Raw genomic sequence first — 14,858 nt, 5'->3', positions numbered from 1 at the left:
TTGTTCTCTGAACTGTAAAGCCCTCTCAGTACACGAGGGACAAAAAGTAACAGGAGGTTCCACATTTGCATTCAAACATAATGAACATGTAACATTCATATCATCATCCATGTTAGCAATTAAACAAAACAGACTTGGTCTTTGATTGCAAACTAATCTGTTAATCAAGCACCTCTGAATAAAGCGTGCAGCTGTGCCTTTAAAAAACATAATTTATGCTTACCTGATAAATGTATTTCTCTTGTAGTGTATCCAGTCCACGGATCATCCATTACTTATGGGATATTCTCCTTCCCAACAGGAAGTTGCAAGAGTATCACCCACAGCAGAGCTGCTATATAGCTCCTCCCCTCACTGCCATATCCAGTCATTCGACCGAAACAAGACGAGAAAGGAGAAACCATCTGGTGCAGTGGTGACTGTAGTTTAATTAAAATTTAGACCTGCCTTAAAAGGACAGGGTGGGCCGTGGACTGGATACACTACAAGAGAAAACATAATTTATGCTTACCTGATAAATTTATTTCTCTTGTAGTGTATCCAGTCCACGGATCATCCATTACTTGTGGGATATTCTTCCCAACAGGAAGTTGCAAGAGGATCAACCACAGCAGAGCTGCTATATAGCTCCTCCCCTCACTGCCATATCCAGTCATTCGACCGAAACAAGACGAGAAAGGAGAAACCATAGGGTGCAGTGGTGACTGTAGTTTAATTAAAATTTAGACCTGCCTTAAAGGACAGGGCGGGCCGTGGACTGGATACACTACAAGAGAAATAAATTTATCAGGTAAGCATAAATTATGTTTTCTCTTGTTAAGTGTATCCAGTCCACGGATCATCCATTACTTGTGGGATACCAATACCAAAGCTAAAGTACACGGATGATGGGAGGGACAAGGCAGGAACTTAAACGGAAGGAACCACTGCCTGTAGAACCTTTCTCCCAAAAACAGCCTCCGAAGAAGCAAAAGTGTCAAATTTGTAAAATTTTGAAAAGGTGTGAAGCGAAGACCAAGTCGCAGCCTTGCAAATCTGTTCAACAGAGGCCTCATTTTTAAAGGCCCAGGTGGAAGCCACAGCTCTAGTAGAATGAGCTGTAATCCTTTCAGGGGGCTGCTGTCCAGCAGTCTCATAGGCTAAGCGTATTATGCTCCGAAGCCAAAAGGAGAGAGAGGTTGCCGAAGCTTTTTGACCTCTCCTCTGTCCAGAGTAAACGACAAACAGGGCAGATGTTTGACGAAAATCTTTAGTAGCCTGTAAGTAAAACTTCAAGGCACGGACTACGTCCAGATTATGCAAAAGACGTTCCTTCTTTGAAGAAGGATTAGGACACAATGATGGAACAACAATCTCTTGATTGATATTCCTGTTAGAAACCACCTTAGGTAAAAACCCAGGTTTGGTACGCAGAACTACCTTGTCTGAATGAAAAATCAGATAAGGAGAATCACAATGTAAGGCAGATAACTCAGAGACTCTTCGAGCCGAGGAAATAGCCATCAAAAACAGAACTTTCCAAGATAAAAGTTTAATATCAATGGAATGAAGGGGTTCAAACGGAACTCCCTGAAGAACTTTAAGAACCAAGTTTAAGCTCCACGGGGGAGCAACAGTTTTAAACACAGGCTTAATCCTAACCAAAGCCTGACAAAATGCCTGGACGTCTGGAACTTCTGCCAGACGCTTGTGCAAAAGAATAGACAGAGCATTGATCTGTCCTTTTAAAGAACTAGCTGATAAGCCTTTGTCCAAACCCTCTTGGAGAAAGGACAATATCCTAGGAATCCTAACCTTACTCCATGAGTAACTCTTGGATTCACACCAATAAAGATATTTACGCCATATCTTATGGTAGATTTTCCTGGTGACAGGCTTCCGAGCTTGTATTAAGGTATCAATGACTGACTCGGAGAAGCCACGCCTTGATAGAATCAAGCGTTCAATCTCCATGCAGTCAGTCTCAGAGAAATTAGATTTGGATGATTGAAAGGACCTTGTATTAGAAGGTCCTGCCTCAGAGGCAGAGTCCATGGTGGAAGAGATGACATGTCCACTAGGTCTGCATACCAGGTCCTGCGTGGCCACGCAGGCGCTATCAGAATCACTGATGCTCTCTCCTGTTTGATTTTGGCAATCAGTCGAGGGAGCAGAGGAAACAGTGGAAACACATAGGCCAGGTTGAAGAAACAAGGAGCTGCTAGAGCATCTATCAGCGTTGCTCCCGGGTCCCTGGACCTGGATCCGTAACAAGGAAGCTTGGCGTTCTGGCGAGACGCCATGAGATCCAGTTCTGGTTTGCCCCAACGATGGACCAGTTGAGCAAACACCTCCGGATGGAGTTCCCACTCCCCCGGATGAAAAGTCTGACGACTTAGAAAATCCGCCTCCCAGTTCTTTACGCCTGGGATGTGGATCGCTGACAGGTGGCAAGAGTGAGACTCTGCCCAGCGAATTATCTTTGAGACTTCTAGCATCGCTAGGGAACTCCTGGTTCCCCCTTGATGGTTGATGTAAGCCACAGTCGTGATAACTGAAATCTGATGAACCTCAGTGTTGCTAACTGAGGCCAAGCTAGAAGAGCATTGAATATTGCTCTTAACTCCAGAATATTTATTGGGAGGAGTTTCTCCTCCTGAGTCCACGATCCCTGAGCCTTCAGGGAGTTCCAGACTAAGCCCCAACCTAGAAGGCTGGCATCTGTTGTTACAATCGTCCAATCTGGCCTGCGAAAGGTCATACCCTTGGACAAATGGACCGAGAAAGCCACCAGAGAAGAGAATCTCTGGTCTCTTGATCCAGATTTAGTAGAGGGGACAAATCTGAGTAATCCCCATTCCACTGACTTAGCATGCATAATTGCAGCGGTCTGAGATGCAGGCGCGCAAATGGCACTATGTCCATTGCCGTTACCATTAAGCCGATTACTTCCATGCACTGAGCCACTGACGGGCGTGGAATGGAATGAAGGACACGGCAAGCATTTAGAAGTTTTGATAACCTGGACTCCGTCAGGTAAATTTTCATCTCTAAAGAATCTATAAGAGTCCCTAGGAAGGAGACTCTTGTGAGTGGTGATAGAGAACTCTTTTCCACGTTCACTTTCCACCCATGCGACCTCAGAAATGCCAGAACTATCTCTGTATGAGACTTGGCAATTTGAAAGCTTGACGCCTGTATCAGGATGTCGTCTAGATACGGAGCCACCGCAATGCCTCGCGGTCTTAGAACCGCCAGAAGTGAGCCCAGAACCTTTGTAAAAATTCTCGGGGCAGTGGCCAACCCGAAGGGAAGAGCTACAAATTGGTAATGCCTGTCTAGAAAGGCAAACCTTAGGAACCGATGATGGTCTTTGTGAATCGGTATGTGAAGGTAGGCATCCTTTAAGTCCAATGTGGTCATGTACTGACCCCTCTTGGATCATGGGTAGGATGGTCCGAATAGTTTCCATTTTGAACGATGGAACTCTGAGGAATTTGTTTAAGATCTTTAGATCCAAGATTGGTCTGAAGGTTCCCTCTTTCTTGGGAACCACAAACAGATTTGAATAAAATCCCTGTCCCTGTTCCATCCGCGGAACTGGATGGATCACTCCCATTACTAGGAGGTCTTGCACACAGCTTAGGAATGCCTCTTTCTTTATCTGGTTTGCTGATAACCTTGAAAGATGAAATCTCCCTTGTGGAGGAGAAGCTTTGAAGTCCAGAAGATATCCCTGAGATATGATCTCCAAAGCGCAGGGATCCTGAACATCTCTTGCCCACGCCTGGGCGAAGAGAGAAAGTCTGCCCCCCACTAGATCCGTTTCCGGATAGGGGGCCGTTCCTTCATGCTGTCTTGGGGGCAGCAGCAGGCTTTCTGGCCTGCTTGCCCTTGTTCCAGGACTGGTTAGGTTTCCAGGCCTGTCTGGAATGAGCAACAGTTCCCTCCTGTTTTGAAGCGGAGGAAGTTGATGCTGCTCCTGCCTTGAAATTTCGAAAGGCACGAAGATTAGACTGTTTGGCCTTTGATTTGGCCCTGTCCTGAGGAAGGGTATGACCCTTGCCTCCAGTAATGTCAGCAATAATTTCCTTCAAGCCAGGCCCGAATAAGGTCTGCCCCTTGAAAGGAATGTTGAGTAATTTAGACTTTGAAGTCACGTCAGCTGACCAGGATTTAAGCCATAGCGCCCTACGCGCCTGGATGGCGAATCCGGAATTCTTAGCCGTTAGTTTAGTCAAATGAACAATGGCATCAGAAACAAATGAGTTAGCTAGCTTAAGCGTTCTAAGCTTGTCAATAATTTCATTCAATGGAGCTGTCTGGATGGCCTCTTCCAGGGCCTCAAACCAGAATGCCGCCGCAGCAGTGACAGGCGCAATCCATGCAAGGGGCTGTAAAATAAAATCTTGTTGAATAAACATTTTCTTAAGGTAACCCTCTAATTTTTTATCCATTGGATCTGAAAAAGCACAACTGTCCTCAACCGGGATAGTGGTATGCTTTGCTAAAGTAGAAACTGCTCCCTCCACCTTAGGGACCGTCTGCCATAAGTCCCGTGTAGTGGCGTCTATTGGAAACATTTTTCTAAATATAGGAGGTGGGGAAAAGGGCACACCGGGTCTATCCCACTCTTTGCTAATAATTTCTGTAAGCCTTTTAGGTATAGGAAAAACGTCAGTACACACCGGCACCGCATAGTATCTATCCAGCCTACACAATTTCTCTGGAATTGCAACTGTGTTACAGTCATTCAGAGCAGCTAATACCTCCCCAAGCAATACACGGAGGTTCTCAAGCTTAAATTTAAAATTAGAAATCTCTGAATCAGGTTTCCCCGAGTCAGATGTCACCCACAGACTGAAGCTCTCCGTCCTCATGTTCTGCATATTGTGACGCAGTATCAGACATGGCTCTAACAGCATTTGCGTGCTCTGTATCTCTCCTAACCCCAGAGCTATCGCGCTTGCCTCTTAATTCAGGCAATCTAGATAATACCTCTGACAGGGTATTATTCATGATTGCAGCCATGTCCTGCAAGGTAATCGCTATGGGCGTCCCTGATGTAATTGGCGCCATATTAGCGTGCGTCCCCTGAGCGGGAGGCGAAGGGTCTGACACGTGGGGAGAGTTAGTCGGCATAACTTCCCCCTCGACAGAACCCTCTGGTGATAATTCTTTTATAGATAAAGACTGATCTTTACTGTTTAAGGTGAAATCAATACATTTAGTACACATTCTCCTATGGGGCTCCACCATGGCTTTCAAACATAATAAACAAGTAGGTTCCTCTGTGTCAGACATGTTTAAACAGACTAGCAATGAGACTAGCAAGCTTGGAAAACACTTTAAAACAAGTTTACAAGCAATATAAAAAACGTTACTGCGCCTTTAAGAAACACAAATTTTCCCAAATTTTGAAATAACAGTGAAAAAATGCAGTTACACTAACGAAATTTTTACAGTGTATGTAATAAGTTAGCAGAGCATTGCACCCACTTGCAAATGGATGATTAACCCCTTAATACCAAAAACGGAATAACAAATGACAAAAACGTTTTTTAAACAGTCACAACAACTGCCACAGCTCTACTGTGGCTTTTTACCTCCCTCAAGAGGACTTTTGAAGCCTTTTGAGCCCTTCAGAGAAGTCCTGGATCATGCAGGAAGAAGCTAGATGTCTGTGTCTGTAATTTTTGCTGTGCAAAAAAACGCTAAAATAGGCCCCTCCCACTCATATTACAACAGTGGGAAGCCTCAGGGAACTGTTTCTAGGCAAAATTCAAGCCAGCCATGTGGAAAAAACTAGGCCCCAATAAGTTTTATCACCAAACATATGTAAAAAACGATTAAACATGCCAGCAAACGTTTTAAAATACACTTTTATAAGAGTATGTATCTCTATTAATAAGCCTGATACCAGTCGCTATCACTGCATTTAAGGCTTTACTTTTATTACTTCGGTATCAGCAGCATTTTCTAGCAAATTCCATCCCTAGAAAAATATTTTAACTGCACATACCTTATTACAGGAAAACCTGCACGCTATTCCCCCTCTGAAGTTACCTCACTCCTCAGAATATGTGAGAACAGCAAAGGATCTTAGTTACTTCTGCTAAGATCATAGAAAACGCAGGCAGATTCTTCTTCTAAATACTGCCTGAGAAACAGTACACTCCGGTACCATTTAAAAATAACAAACTTTTGATTGAAGAAATAAACTAAGTATAAAACACCACAGTCCTCTTACGACCTCCATCTTAGTTGAGAATTGCAAGAGAATGACTGGATATGGCAGTGAGGGGAGGAGCTATATAGCAGCTCTGCTGTGGGTGATCCTCTTGCAACTTCCTGTTGGGAAGGAGAATATCCCACAAGTAATGGATGATCCGTGGACTGGATACACTTAACAAGAGAAATTAATGTATAAAGTTACAGAACTCACACTCCGGCCAAATTAAAACGGAGACATAAGAGGAGTATATAATGGAAATAAAGGTATTATCCCTTTTAACCACAGGCTCGTTAAACTAAACTGCCTCTGCCGCCTCAACAGCTCTGCTGAGGCGTCTACCTGCCCCCTCAATATCCTCTCAGTTTCCAATATATTCTGCCTAAGACCTCTTGCTTTTTAACCTCAAACCATGCGGTCCGGACAGTCAGTGAGGCTCCGTCTCTCTTCCACCCACGCTGCGTATGTCGGAAGATAGCCGTGCGGCTTCCTGAGTGCGGGAGTATAACTCCGCCCTTCGTGGGCGTCAACTAACTCCGAGCGCCTGTCCCTCAAAGAAATCCCAAGCCATATGTCGCTGCAAGAGCAGCCGAACATACCATGCGGTCTGGCCCCAATAAAAGTGCAGTAAACACACACACCGGATCTACCTCATAATACAGTAGACTCCTGACACTGGAGACATGCTCCGTAATTAGGATTCTCCTCCATGTTAGCCCCAACGTCCAGCCCAAAGTCCATCTGCGCTCTCACCTAGAAAGTATAAATGTGTCCTGAGCGTTTCTAACTAATCCTCCCCCACCACATCTTCCCTAATACCTGTAGGGAAACCCTGGGGTAAAATTAAGGGGGTCATAGGAAAAATGTCTGTAGCAGTTTCTGAGTTAGTGCTGTCCCAGAAAAAAAAGAGCTGCACATACCTTGGTGCTGTGCGACAGCATGAACAGTCCCACAGATATCAAGAAGTCTTCTTTACCTCCTTGCCATTCTGTGGAGACATACAGGGCCTTAGTAATTGCTAAGACCATATTGAGAAGGGCAGCACACAGTATGGGAGGCGCAGTGAGAAATGAATCCCACCAGTTCCCAATGCTTTAAAGCCACCTGTAGCTCTGCTAGCAAGAGGCTGACCAGGTCCTGGCTACACCCTGAAGGAAAATAGTACTCACTGGCATCATTTAAAATAAAAAACTCTTGATTGAAGAACCTTAACACCTCACTTTACCTCTTCCTATTACTAACACAGGCAAAGAGAATGACTGGGTTGGGAGGGAAGGCACATTGGGGTGTGTGTAAGGGTGGGAGTGTGTCAGGCAGTAAGCATCAGAAAGAGAAGGCACATTGGGGTGTGTGTAAGGGTGGGAGTGTGTCAGGCAGTAAGCATAAGAAAGAGAAGGCACATTGGGGTGTGTAAGGGTGGGAGAGTGTCAGGCAGGTGAGCATAAGGAAGAGAAGGCACATTGGGGTGTGTGTAAGAGTGGGAGAGCATAAAGAGAAGGCACATTTGAGTGTGTGTAAGGGTGGGAGAGTGTGAGGTGGTGACCATAAGCAAAGGAAGGCACATGGAGGTGTGTTTAAGGGTGGAATAGCACAAAGTGAGAGAACATAAAGGGAAGGCACATTGGGGTGTGCCTAAGGGTGGGAGAGTGTCAGGTGAGGAGTATAAACAAGAGAAGGCACATTAGGGTATGCCTAAGGGTAGGAGAGTGTCAGGTGACGAGTATAAACAAGAGAAGGCACATTAGGGTAAGCCTAAGGGTGGGAGAGTGTCAGGAGGTGAGCATAAGGAAGAGAAGGCACATTGCGGTGTGCCAGGTGGTGAGCATAAGGAAAGGAAGGCACATTGGGGTGTGTGTAAGGGTCGGCGAGTGTAAGGTGCTGAGCATAAAAGAGAAGGCACATCGGGGAGTGCCTAAGGGTGGGAGACTTGTCAGAAGGTGAGCATAAGGAAGAGGGCACATTGGGGTGTGTGTAAGGGTCGGCGAGTGTCAGGTGCTGAGCATAAAAGAGAAGGCACATCGGGGAGTGCCTAAGGGTGGGAGACTTGTCAGGAGGTGAGCATAAGGAAGAGGGCACATAGGGGTGTGTGTAAGAGTGGGAGAGTGTTAGATGGTGAGCATAAGGAAAGGAAGGCACACTGGGGTTTGCCTAAGGGTGGCAGAGCACCTTATGGGAGTGCACAAGGGTGGACAAAAGTGGGAGAGTTTAAACTGTGATGTTGCGTAAGAGCAAGACAGCCAGAAACTAACAACACATAAACCACATTATTGAAATGGACCATGATGGAGCCAATTAAGGACCAACAATCGCACAAAAAAATTTATTTTACGAATTTCTACATGTGAACAAAAAACAATATCACAAATATAAAAAAATGTCAGAGGATAATTGGGGTGGGAAGTAAGAGTCCTAGAGTTTTTATGCTGATAGGTCACTGTTGTCAAACCTCTCCTGGTCATAAACCTCAGCAACTACTTTCCGGCCAGCGAACCATCGGCCATTTAAGGCCTGGATGGCTTTGTGGGTCTCACTGGCCATGGAGAATTCCACAAAGATCTTAACAATAATTTCTGCATCCTCCTCTTCCCCTTGTTTTTCCTGATAAATGATTACTCTGTTTACAGCACCAAATTTTCCACACTCTTCCGTCACTTCTCCCTCTAGGTCATCATCTATGTCCCGAGGATCCACCATGTTCCTCAGGACCATAACCGTAGACTGTTGAAAAAGATGGAGCATGTCATTATGCAGATCTAGTCACTACAGAAGCACAACATCATGAATCGCTCACCACACTTTTATAACTGTACTCAGACTGAACTGTAACAGTACATTGCCACATATATCTGCTTAGATTAAGTGTCACCGGAACTGGACATATATAATCATTAGATAACAGTTATAGTGAAATACATCATCTGGATACTGTGTAGTCTGTCAGTTATTCTAGTCCATGGATTCATAACAGCCCAGTAGCAGGACGGGACTGCCCTGCTGGTGGGCAGACATGACAGAGTGCCATTACACATATGCACTGAGCGCATGTAGCGGTATTTCAGAGGGAGGACAGTGCAGGACAAGAAGCAAACGGGACCGGGCCTGGACACGGCAGGTAGGTGATAGCATGCCTGCAGTGTCCAGGTCTCATGCTGTAGTGTCACAGACCTCTCCTGCTCTCAGTCAGTCTCACGCTGCAGTGTCACCTCTCCTGCTCTCAGTCAGTCTCATGCTGCAGTGTCACCTCTCCTGCTCTCAGTCAGTCTGATGCTGCAGTGTCACCTCTCCTGCTCTCAGTCAGTCTCACGCTGCAGTGTCACCTCTCCTGCTCTCAGTCAGTCTCACACTGCAGTGTCACCTCTCCTGCTCTCAGTCAGTCTCACACTGCAGTGTCACCTCTCCTGCTCTCAGTCAGTCTCACGCTGCAGTGTCACCTCTCCTGCTCTCAGTCAGTCTCACGCTGCAGTGTCACCTCTCCTGCTCTCAGTCAGTCTCACGCTGCAGTGTCACCTCTCCTGCTCTCAGTCAGTCTGATGCTGCAGTGTCACCTCTCCTGCTCTCAGTCAGTCTCACACTGCAGTGTCACCTCTCCTGCTCTCAGTCAGTCTCACACTGCAGTGTCACCTCTCCTGCTCTCAGTCAGTCTCATGCTGCAGTGTCACCTCTCCTGCTCTCAGTCAGTCTCATGCTGCAGTGTCACCTCTCCTGCTCAGTCAGTCTCACGCTGCAGTGTCACCTCTCCTGCTCTCAGTCAGTCTCACGCTGCAGTGTCACCTCTCCTGCTCTCAGTCAGTCTCACGCTGCAGTGTCACCTCTCCTGCTCTCAGTCAGTCTCATGCTGCAGTGTCACCTCTCCTGCTCTCAGTCAGTCTCATGCTGCAGTGTCACCTCTCCTGCTCTCAGTCAGTCTCACGCTGCAGTGTCACCTCTCCTGCTCTCAGTCAGTCTCATGCTGCAGTGTCACCTCTCCTGCTCAGTCAGTCTCACGCTGCAGTGTCACCTCTCCTGCTCTCAGTCAGTCTCACGCTGCAGTGTCACCTCTCCTGCTCTCAGTCAGTCTCACGCTGCAGTGTCACCTCTCCTGCTCTCAGTCAGTCTCATGCTGCAGTGTCACCTCTCCTGCTCTCAGTCAGTCTCATGCTGCAGTGTCACCTCTCCTGCTCTGTCAGTCTCATGCTGCAGTGTCACCTCTCCTGCTCTCAGTCAGTCTCATGCTGCAGTGTCACCTCTCCTGCTCTCAGTCAGTCTCACACTGCAGTGTCACCTCTCCTGCTCTCAGTCAGTCTCATGCTGCAGTGTCACCTCTCCTGCTCTCAGTCAGTCTCATGCTGCAGTGTCACCTCTCCTGCTCTCAGTCTCATGCTGCAGTGTCACCTCTCCTGCTCTCAGTCTCATGCTGCAGTGTCACCTCTCCTGCTCTCAGTCAGTCTCATGCTGCAGTGTCACAGACCTCTCCTGCTCTCAGTCAGCCTCACGCTGCAGTGTCACCTCTCCTGCTCTCAGTCAGTCTCATGCTGCAGTGTCACCTCTCCTGCTCTCAGTCAGTCTCATGCTGCAGTGTCACCTCTCCTGCTCTCAGTCTCATGCTGCAGTGTCACCTCTCCTGCTCTCAGTCTCATGCTGCAGTGTCACCTCTCCTGCTCTCAGTCAGTCTAATGCTGCAGTGTCACCTCTCCTGCTCTCAGTCAGTCTCATGCTGCAGTGTCACAGACCTCTCATGCTCTCAGTCAGCCTCACGCTGCAGTGTCACCTCTCCTGCTCTCAGTCAGTCTCATGCTGCAGTGTCACCTCTCCTGCTCTCAGTCAGTCTCATGCTGCAGTGTCACCTCTCCAGCTGCAGTGTCACCTCTCCAGCTCTCAGTCAGTCTCATGCTGCAGTGTCACCTCTCCTGCTCTCAGTCAGTCTCACGCTGCAGTGTCACCTCTCCTGCTCTCAGTCAGTCTCACACTGCAGTGTCACCTCTCCTGCTCACAGTCAGTCTCATGCTGCAGTGTCACCTCTCCTGCTCTCAGTCAGTCTCACGCTGCAGTGTAACCTCTCCTGCTCTCAGTCAGTCTCATGCTGCAGTGTCACCTCTCCTGCTCTCAGTCAGTCTCACGCTGCAGTGTCACCTCTCCTGCTCTCAGTCAGTCTCATGCTGCAGTGTCACCTCTCCTGCTCTCAGTCAGTCTCATGCTGCAGTGTCACCTCTCCTGCTCTCAGTCAGTCTCACGCTGCAGTGTCACCTCTCCTGCTCTCAGTCTCACACTGCAGTGTTACCTCTCCTGCTCTCAGTCAGTCTCATGCTGCAGTGTCACCTCTCCTGCTCTCAGTCAGTCTCATGCTGCAGTGTTACCTCTCCTGCTCTCAGTCAGTCTCATGCTGCAGTGTCACCTCTCCTGCTCTCAGTCAGTCTCACGCTGCAGTGTCACCTCTCCTGCTCTCAGTCAGTCTCATGCTGCAGTGTCACCTCTCCTGCTCTCAGTCTCATGCTGCAGTGTCACCTCTCCTGCTCTCAGTCAGTCTAATGCTGCAGTGTCACAGACCTCTCCTGCTCTCAGTCAGTCTAATGCTGCAGTGTCACAGACCTCTCCTGCTCTCAGTCTCATGCTGCAGTGTCACCTCTCCTGCTCTCAGTCTCATGCTGCAGTGTCACCTCTCCTGCTCTCAGTCTCATGCTGCAGTGTCACCTCTCCTGCTCTCAGTCTCATGCTGCAGTGTCACCTCTCCTGCTCTCAGTCAGTCTCATGCTGCAGTGTCACCTCTCCTGCTCTCAGTCAGTCTCATGCTGCAGTGTCACCTCTCCTGCTCTCAGTCTCATGCTGCAGTGTCACCTCTCCTGATCTCAGTCAGTCTAATGCTGCAGTGTCGCCTCTCCTGCTCTCAGTCAGTCTCATGCTGCAGTGTCACAGACCTCTCATGCTCTCAGTCAGCCTCACGCTGCAGTGTCGCCTCTCCTGCTCTCAGTCAGTCTCATGCTGCAGTGTCACCTCTCCTGCTCTCAGTCAGTCTCATGCTGCAGTGTCACCTCTCCTGCTCTCAGTCAGTCTCATGCTGCAGTGTCACCTCTCCAGCTCTCAGTCAGTCTCACGCTGCAGTGTCACCTCTCCTGCTCTCAGTCAGTCTCACACTGCAGTGTCACCTCTCCTGCTCACAGTCAGTCTCATGCTGCAGTGTCACCTCTCCTGCTCTCAGTCAGTCTCACGCTGCAGTGTCACCTCTCCTGCTCTCAGTCAGTCTCATGCTGCAGTGTCACCTCTCCTGCTCTCAGTCAGTCTCACGCTGCAGTGTCACCTCTCCTGCTCTCAGTCAGTCCCATGCTGCAGTGTCACCTCTCCTGCTCTCAGTCAGTCTCACGCTGCAGTGTCACCTCTCCTGCTCTCAGTCAGACTCATGCTGCAGTGTCACCTCTCCTGCTCTCAGTCAGTCTCATGCTACAGTGTCACCTCTCCTGCTCTCAGTCAGTCTCACGCTGCAGTGTCACCTCTCCTGCTCTCAGTCAGTCTCATGCTGCAGTGTCACCTCTCCTGCTCTCAGTCTCACACTGCAGTGTTACCTCTCCTGCTCTCAGTCAGTCTCACGCTGCAGTGTCACCTCTCCTGCTCTCAGTCTCACACTGCAGTGTCACCTCTCCTGCTCTCAGTCAGTCTGATGCTGCAGTGTCACCTCTCCTGCTCTCAGTCTCACACTGCAGTGTTACCTCTCCTGCTCTCAGTCAGTCTCATGCTGCAGTGTCACCTCTCCTGCTCTCAGTCAGTCTCATGCTGCAGTGTCACCTCTCCTGCTCTCAGTCAGTCTGATGCAGCAGTGTCACCTCTCCTGCTCTCAGTCAGTCTCATGCTGCAGTGTCACCTCTCCTGCTCTCAGTCAGTCTCATGCTGCAGTGTCACCTCTCCAGCTCTCAGTCAGTCTCATGCTGCAGTGTCACCTCTCCTGCTCTCAGTCAGTCTCATGCTGCAGTGTCACCTCTCCAGCTCTCAGTCAGTCTCATGCTGCAGTGTCACCTCTCCTGCTCTCAGTCTCATGCTACAGTGTCACCTCTCCTGCTCTCAGTCAGTCTCACGCTGCAGTGTCACCTCTCCTGCTCTCAGTCAGTCTCACGCTGCATTGTCACCTCTCCTTCTCTCAGTCAGTCTCACGCTGCAGTGTCACCTCTCCTGCTCTCAGTCAGTCTCATGCTGCAGTGTCACCTCTCCTGCTCTCAGTCAGTCTCACGCTGCAGTGTCACAGACCTCTCCTGCTCTCAGTCAGTCTCATGCTGCAGTGTCACCTCTCCTGCTCTCAGTCAGTCTCACACTGCAGTGTCACCTCTCCTGCTCTGTCAGTCTCATGCTGCAGTGTCACCTCTCCTGCTCTCAGTCTCATGCTGCAGTGTCACCTCTCCTGCTCTCAGTCAGTCTCACGCTGCAGTGTCACCTCTCCTGCTCTCAGTCAGTCTCATGCTGCAGTGTCACCTCTCCTGCTCTCAGTCAGTCTCACACTGCAGTGTCACCTCTCCTGCTCTGTCAGTCTCATGCTGCAGTGTCACCTCTCCTGCTCTCAGTCTCATGCTGCAGTGTCACCTCTCCTGCTCTCAGTCAGTCTCACGCTGCAGTGTCACCTCTCCTGCTCACAGTCAGTCTCATGCTGCAGTGTCACCTCTCCTGCTCCCAGTCAGTCTCACGCTGCAGTGTCACCTCTCCTGCTCACAGTCAGTCTCATGCTGCAGTGTCACCTCTCCTGCTCTCAGTCAGTCTCATGCTGCAGTGTCACAGACCTCTCCTGCTCTCAGTCAGTCTCATGCTGCAGTGTCACAGACCTCTCCTGCTCTCAGTCAGTCTCATGCTGCAGTGTCACAGACCTCTCCTGCTCTCAGTCAGTCTCATGCTGCAGTGTCACCTCTCCTGCTCTCAGTCAGTCTCACACTGCAGTGTCACCTCTCCTGCTCTCAGTCTCATGCTACAGTGTCACCTCTCCTGCTCTCAGTCAGTCTCATGCTGCAGTGTCACCTCTCCTGCTCTCAGTCAGTCTCACACTGCAGTGTCACCTCTCCTGCTCTCAGTCAGTCTCACACTGCAGTGTCACCTCTCCTGCTCTCAGTCAGTCTCACACTGCAGTGTCACCTCTCCTGCTCTCAGTCTCATGCTACAGTGTCACCTCTCCTGCTCTCAGTCAGTCTCATGCTGCAGTGTCACCTCTCCAGCTCTCAGTCAGTCTCATGCTGCAGTGTCACCTCTCCTGCTCTCAGTCAGTCTCACGCTGCAGTGTCACCTCTCCTGCTCTCAGTCAGTCTCACGCTGCAGTGTCACCTCTCCTGCTCTCAGTCAGTCTCACACTGCAGTGTCACAGACCTCTCCTGCTCTCAGTCAGTCTCATGCTGCAGTGTCACCTCTCCTGCTCACAGTCAGTCTCATGCTGCAGTGTCACCTCTCCTGCTCTCAGTCAGTCTCACGCTGCAGTGTCACCTCTCCTGCTCTCAGTCAGTCTCATGCTGCAGTGTCACCTCTCCTGCTCTCAGTCAGTCTCATGCTGCAGTGTCACCTCTCCTGCTCTCAGTCAGTCTCACGCTGCAGTGTCACCTCTCCTGCTCTCAGTCAGTCTCATGCTGCAGTGTCACCTCTCCTGCTCTCAGTCAGTCTCATGCTGCAGTGTCACCTCTCCTGCTCTCAGTCTCATGTTACTGTCATCTAT

The 14,858-nt window shown here is 49.1% G+C and overlaps 1 protein-coding gene across 2 annotated transcripts in view; it reads right to left on the bottom strand.

Moving 5' to 3' along the window:
- Positions 1-8,517: 8,517 nt before the first annotated feature.
- The window catches only part of PUF60 (poly(U) binding splicing factor 60), a 232,310-nt gene continuing 225,969 nt past the window's right edge, over positions 8,518-14,858 (bottom strand). For both annotated transcript variants that reach the window (XM_053715484.1, XM_053715485.1), the window contains one exon: positions 8,518-8,929. In XM_053715484.1, the coding sequence (XP_053571459.1) occupies positions 8,630-8,929 (300 nt within the window). In that variant the 3' untranslated portion in view covers positions 8,518-8,629. The remainder of the gene's footprint in view (positions 8,930-14,858) is intronic.

The sequence above is a fragment of the Bombina bombina genome, chromosome 5 (assembly GCF_027579735.1).
Source record: "Bombina bombina isolate aBomBom1 chromosome 5, aBomBom1.pri, whole genome shotgun sequence".
Classification (NCBI taxonomy): Eukaryota; Metazoa; Chordata; class Amphibia; order Anura; family Bombinatoridae; genus Bombina; species Bombina bombina.
This window is presented reverse-complemented; position numbering and strand designations above follow the sequence as displayed.